Source organism: Falco cherrug, chromosome 4 (genome assembly GCF_023634085.1).
Source record: "Falco cherrug isolate bFalChe1 chromosome 4, bFalChe1.pri, whole genome shotgun sequence".
NCBI lineage: Eukaryota > Metazoa > Chordata > Aves > Falconiformes > Falconidae > Falco > Falco cherrug.
In genome coordinates, this window is record NC_073700.1 from 6,042,558 (window position 1) to 6,049,055 (window position 6,498).

The following is a 6,498-nucleotide window of genomic DNA, read 5'->3' on the forward strand; positions in this document are numbered from 1 at the left end:
TTAAATGTACTTGTCCTCATGTTTTTCTTGTTTTATTTTCATTTTCTTAGTTGCTGTAGAAGTCATAACGTCTTCCTCCTCGATATTGTTACTTCCTTTGGTCAGCAAGAGACCAAAGAGGTCTGGGGGCTGTTTGTCCATACAGACCATTGGTCTCTACAGTCCCCTCATGTGACTCTTGGTCCTCAGAGTCTGCCCCCAGGTCACCATTGGGCCCCACAGTTCCCTCAGGTGACATTGGTTCTTACAGTCCTCCCAGGTGACCACTGATTCTCACTGTCCACCCCCCAGGTGACTGTATGACTTTGCAGTTCTACTACATGTGATGATTGGTCCTCCCAGACCATGCAGGTAATACTGGTCCTTGCAGTCCCCCCTCAGGTGAGGGCTGTAACCCCCTTGAGCCCAGAGCTGCACCTGGGTGGGTTGGAGTGGTATGGGCAGGGCTGCAGTGCCTCTGGGTGCTGCGCTGGGTGTGTGGGCATCAGCACCCACTGGGCTGGACTGAAATGTCTGAAAAGACCTCTTGAGATGTCTGTTTGTGTGTGTGTTATTGTAGGGTCTCAGGGGCTGTGAACACACACTTGCAGACACCTCCCTGGTACTGGGTGTTTGGGTGTGTGCAATTTTAGTGTCTCTTAGGAGGTCATGCACTTGACCACCTTTTCTTACCAAATTTGCCCACCAGTGGCATCTGTTCTCCAGATTTAGTGGATGAGCTTCATCCTGCCATATCCTGTGAATGCTGCAGGGTGTTTCACTCCGTTTGGGAGATGAATTGCCCCCTGTGCCCTGTTGGTGCTGAGTCTGTGGGCTCCCAGCCCTGCCCACAGCTGAGTTTCATCTGTCTGTCCTAGCTCAGCAAAGGGCTGGGAGAGACTCAGCATCACTCCTCCTGCAGCAAGATCCTTGAGCCCCACAGAGGTGGCTGGTGACTGGCTGTCAGGGAAGTTCAGTTCTGCCCACAGCGCTGTGGTTCACAGGGTTTGGCCAGGGGAGAGCAAACCCTGGTGGAGTTATAGTGGATGTGGCCACAGGCCAACTGGGTTTCCTTCTGACTCATCTGATAGTTGGCTCGCACATGGCTGATGAAACTTTGCCAGGAAGTTGTTCTGAGAAACCAAATCTTTTGAAGCCGTGCGTTCAAGTGTGGGGTTGGTTGGGAGCACAAACTAAATCCCTTCCTGTGCCTGTCTGAACTCCACTGTCTCCAAAGGGAGCTGGCTTTCTTCTCCTTAATCAGGAGGTTTGGGGCCACTTTGCCCCTTTGTGCACAGTTGCTTATTTCCACAAAATATGTAAGAACATGTTTGTACATATGCAAACTCACTTTTTTTTTTTTCTTGCTTTGGTGTTTCATGCAATTAGCACCAATAATTCAGTGGTGCTCCAGCTTCATTTGCAGCTGGTAAAAACCTCCCCAAGCCCATGCAAATCCCGAGAAAAGACGTGTACTTAGTGAAAACATGAACATTTTAATTTCATTTTATACACATCTTCAGCTCCCATAGATTACATCAGCGTTTCAGTGTTACTCAGCACTTCGTAAAAGGGTTTGTGGCCAGGTGCTGTTAGTCTGGGTGGAACAGTTCTATCTATGCACACGTTTCTGGAATATGGTTAATAAAGGCAGCTTTTAGGAAAAATTACTAGAAAGCGACAGTAGAAGGGCACAGCTTACCGCTTACTGATAAATGTGTTATTGTACCAGAACTGGAAGAAACTGCCACTGGACATTGGGGTGCCCTAAAGATCCTCAGCGGGTGCGTGAGGCAGTGCCAAGAGGTAAAAAGAGGTGATTGCGTGTAACGAGCGAGGAGGTCTCAGACTTGCATCCTTGTCTGCTTAGCAAATTGAAGTGGACCAGAAGCCCCCCCAGGTTTCCCTGCTGCATCTCCATGTTGAGTTGATCTCACTCTTGTCTTTGCCCAGAATTTTGTCAAAGCAGAAAAAGGCAGAGTTTTTGTCGCTGTGAAGGTGGTGGAAGGAACCGGGGACTGTTGGCTCCCTACCGAGCTAAGCTTCCTTGTTCAGGATGGAGTTCCTGGACTCTGATTCTGCCATCTGCCGGTGCTTTCTGAAACGAGATGGGGACGGCTCATGGGTATTCCATGGGAAAGACTGTAGGGATGCAGACAGCAGCCGGCAGGGCCGGCGGAGGAGCTTTGTTGCTAAAGTGCATCAATGCCCTGGGGCATTTCCTTCCCCCCTCTCCCAGTGTTGCTTTGGAGAAGAAGAGGTCTCACCTGCATCTCCTCACCCAAAGCACCGTGATGACAGCCACAGCCAGGGCTGCCAGCAACCCGGCTCCAAGCCCTGCAATCAGCACCACCTGTGAGTTACCTGAGAAACAAGAGCAGAGGCTGCCATGAGCTTTCCTGGCTTTGTTCCATCCTGTGAGGCAGAGTGGCTCAGGACCCCCATCCCTGTCCCCATGGGTGGCACCTACCCCATGGGATAAGGAGGCTGCGGCTGCCCAGGCTGCTGTGGCGCACACGGCAGGCATAGCTGTGCCCATCATGGGGGGTCACAGCCAGGATGCTGCGGAGCTGGTAGGTGAGGTCAGCGTTGGGCAGGATGGCGCTGGTGTTGAGTGCTGGGCCTGGTGGCACCTCCTGGCCATCCCGCAGCCAGGCCACACTGATGGGCCGTGGATAAAAGCCGGTGACGCGGCAAACCAGAAGGAGCTGGGCTGGGCTGGGTGTGCGGGCGAAGACCACGGCCACGGGTGGCACTGGTGGGTGAGAGTCAAACGATGGGGGGAGCCCCAGTGGGGCACCACTTGTCCCCAGTGTGCAGGGGGCTTTGGGGTGGCCATGCCAGGGTCAGGGTTGTCTCACCTTGTCTCTCCAGAGCTGCCTTCCCATACTGCACTAACATCTCCATGTCGTCGACACAAGTATCGTTGAAGAAGACTTCCAGCAGCTCACTGAAGGCGGTGTAGTTCTGGAGAATGGCCAGGACGTATCGTGACAGGTCAGTGTCTTGGGAGAGGACCCAGGTGCCATTGTCTGTGTTGAAGCTGAGGAAGTCCTGGCCGTTGTAACCCACATAGGTGAAGGCCTGGGAGGTCCTGTTTGGGTAGAGCTTGCAGCCCGCCATGCATTGGGCCACAAACGGGTCTGGAGGGGCAGAGGAGAGAAAGGTTGCATGAACTGAAAGGGCTAGAACTGCTGTCCTGTGGATGTGGTCAGCGTATCCTATGCAGCACCAGCACTCCTGGGTCCTTCCCCACTTCCCAGATGCTGCTGGGGGGGGGGCGGGGGCACAGAGAAAGCCGGCTACTCACAGGGCACGTCCTTCTGCATAGCACCTTCATTGATCAGGTGGCTGAACCGCTGCAAATAGATCTTGATCATGTTCTGAATGGTGTCCCAGTCACTGCGGCGCAGGGCTGGGCGCACCCAGGGCTGGTAGAAGCGGATGGCCCAAGTGTGCTTATCCAGAGAACCAAGCTCGATGTCTTCCAGGAAGCCCAGCCCCTCTGTGTCCACAAAGGAGGTATTTTGGAAGGTGGAGGTCTGGAGCAGCCGGACAGTGAAAGTCCCTAAATAAGACAGGGGAGATGGGAGTGGGAGGAGAGGACTGGGGAAAACGGAGGGGCTGAGGGATGGGCCCTCAGGGCTGCAGTGACCTGTAAGCCCCCCATAAGCACCCTGCATCCTTAGAAGCTGCAGCTCCCACCCCCTGCACTCACCTGGGGTGGCTGCATCCCTGCCAGGGAGATGTGGAGCCAAGGGACAAGGAGGGGTGAGGAGTCAAGTGCCCAAGGTGAGTGGGTGGCAGGAAGCTCCTCAGCCACGGGGTCCCTTGGGGGCTTGGGAGCAGGTGTGGATGAGTCAGGGCTCCCACTTACCCTCCAGGTCTGCCCATGTCCCAGAGAGGAGAAGGAGGTATAGGAGAAGGAGGCCGTGGCGAAGGGGCTGCATGGTGCCAGCAGCAAAGTCCTGAGTGTGCAGTAGTGGGTGCAGGGGCAGGACGAAGGTGCTGTGGCAGACGTGGCTGCACACTTTTCAGGGTGGCTCTGGCTGGGCAGTTCTGCTCGTGCCCCTTGCAGCCAATGGGGCTGGCACTGAGGTTTTGGGCAGGGCCCTGAGGTTCCCACTCGGAGTGGGCTGCTCTGGAGCATCCTGAATATGGCTGTGAGTGCTGGGGGAATTTGGGTGTGAGTGAGGCCATCCCACTGGCGGCAGGAGGGGTCCCTCATGGCTGCAGCAGCACCTTGACGATCACGGCACTGCAGGTGACCCAACCCCTCTTTTCTATCCCCATTACAGGTGGAGGTGCCACCTGGCAGTGGGCTGCATCCACTGTCCCTGACAGGAATGTCCCTCACTGCCACTTTTGCCCAGCATGTCAGACACTGCGTAGCACAGACACCTCCATCTGCTCTGTGCTGCCTACTTAACTGGGTAGGTTTGCCCAACATGGCTGTCTTCCCTGCCTTCCTTGCAACAAGCCAAACCCTGTTACCACAGCCCAGCCTGGCCACATGCCTGAGTTCCCCATGCCACCAGGCTGTGCACTGGCCCCATGCTTCTCTATCACCTGGTCATCCCAGCCAGGCCATGCTGATGGGCCACAAGTAGTAGCCCGTGATGTGGCAAACCAACAGGAGCAGAGCTGGGCCAGGCATGCAGGTGAAGACCACGACAATGGACAGCTCTAGAGGCCAAGAGTGAGGAGAGCTGGTGATATCTGGCCCCTCAGGACTGATGTCCTGATCCTGGGGAAGGGGATTCCTAGGGAGGAGGTGATGAGCAGTTCCAGTGTGGCCCACAGCTGTGGGGTCAGGGATGGGTGCAGGCAGGGCTGGAGGAAGCAGCTCCTCCAGGAGCTCCTTTCAGGGTGCAGGAAGCGGGTGGTTTGGAGCAGCTGTAGTCTGATGGTCCCCACGGGGAGACATGGGCTGTGGGGCCTGGAAGGGATGGTTTCCCACAGACGTCATCAGACACTTGGAACTGTGGCATTTGGCCAGGCAGGATTCTCAAGCTGGAATAGGGATGAGACGATGGCCCCCACCCCAAGGCTCATTCCAGCAGGGTGTAGTGGATGAATAGCTTCTCTATTTCCATGGAACTCCATCCATACCATGTGTCCTGGGATCTGTTCCTCTGCTTCCCTGCACCCCACAGTGCTGGAGAGTTCCTCCCCCAGGAGAGGGCCTGGGGCTGGGCTGTAGCCTGGCACTTCCCTTTTCTTCCCACCATCTTTGATGGGGAACCATGTCCCCCTCCCCAAGTGCCCCCTGGGTGTGGGAACAGGAATGGTGAGGGCCACCCCCCTGCTCTGTCCCCATTGTCACCAGTGCCCGGTGCTGCTGGAGGGACCATGGGGTGACCAGAGCCAGCCTGACACCCACAATATCTCCTACCCACTGCTCGTGCCTGGCTGTCCCCTGGGGCCTCCCCTCACCCTGCAGTTTCTCTTCTCCTTTCCAGGGGATGTCCACGTTGGGGGTGAAGGCAGAACTGAAACAATAGCTGAGAGGAAATTTGAGCTGGGGTGCCCTGATAACCTCCAAACATAACCAGGTTGGCCATGTCCCCTCTGCAATGCGACAGGGTGCCATGTGAGCCCTCCAAGCATAACTGGAACCAAGTGTCCCCGCTCCATGTCTCCATATTGGCTGTCCTAATCTCTGGTGGGGACATGGGGAAGGCCCATATGGAGCTGCTATGGGCTGAGCTCCAATACCCCATGACACTGGGTTAAGTATGGGGAGACAAGGACACTGAACCCCTTCCCTTCCATGGAGCTGTCTCATGGAGAAGTAGGGATGCTGTGGTGTCCTGGCAGGCCCAGAAATAGCACCAACGGTCCCAGTTCCCTGGCAGCTCTACTCAGCATCACCCAGGGGATGCCCAGCCGTGCCGTTACAGTACCCACACTCTTGCCGGCAGGACCACCAACGCTGGGGTCAGAGGAGAGTGGCTGGTGGGATGGCAAAGTGCAGCCATGGGGTGGCCAGTGAGGGAAGGGGCAGGGGCACTTTTGTCCACACAGTCCTAGGAGGTGACCATTTGTCCTCTTGGGCCCCTCTAAGGTGACCGTTGGCCACTTCTTGCTGAGCAGCTGGTAGGCCATTAGCAGGCCTTTGGCTTGTGCAGGTGCATGTGAGGTCACTGGTGGCTGAGTAGCTGTTGGGACTGGTGCAGGAACCTGGCTGTGTGGGTACCTGTGGTGTCACTGGTACCTCTCCTCCCACTTTCCAGTCTTCTCTCCTCAGGTTACGGTTGTTTCCTTTGATGCAGCGGCATCAGCATGAGAGGTTGTGCTCAGAGCACAGTTGTTTCTTTTGGCCTCTCCTGATTCCTTAAACTTTTCTTCTGCTGATTCTTCCTTCTTGCTTGTTTTTTTTGCTTCAGGATGGGTCCCCTTACCATTCACAGCCCCTTTGGGGAAGTACCTTTTCTGGCATGGTCTTACAGGCCACAGTTCCTTTGGGGTGTACCTGCTGTTCCATGGAGTACCTCCTGCTGCTCTGACCTGGCTGTT

General features: G+C 55.8%; 1 protein-coding gene across 1 annotated transcript; it reads right to left on the minus strand.

Annotated features, from left to right (window-relative positions):
- Window positions 1–1,145: 1,145 nt before the first annotated feature.
- Window positions 1,146–3,677, minus strand: LOC102049607 (antigen-presenting glycoprotein CD1d). The gene is made up of 3 exons (XM_055710206.1): window positions 3,297–3,677; window positions 2,841–3,264; window positions 1,146–2,734 (listed from the first exon to the last, which is right to left on the minus strand). The coding sequence occupies exons 1-3, from the start codon at window positions 3,660–3,662 to the stop codon at window positions 2,412–2,414; spliced, it is 1,113 nt and encodes a 370-aa protein (XP_055566181.1). The 5' UTR covers window positions 3,663–3,677; the 3' UTR covers window positions 1,146–2,411.
- Window positions 3,678–6,498: the final 2,821 nt, after the last annotated feature.

What these genes read in the sequence shown, in the direction of transcription:
- LOC102049607 (XM_055710206.1), bottom strand. Translation starts at nt 3,662, where the DNA reads ATGCAGGGTGCTTATGGGGGGCTTACAGGTCACTGCAGCCCTGAGGGC. An exon ending in AAGGTGCTATGCAGAAGGAC is followed by an intron (nt 3,265 to 3,296) that starts GTGCCCTGTGAG and finishes TTTCTCTGTGCC; the next exon opens with CCCGCCCCCCCCCCAGCAGC. An exon ending in GGCAGCTCTGGAGAGACAAG is followed by an intron (nt 2,735 to 2,840) that starts GTGAGACAACCC and finishes CTCACCCACCAG; the next exon opens with TGCCACCCGTGGCCGTGGTC.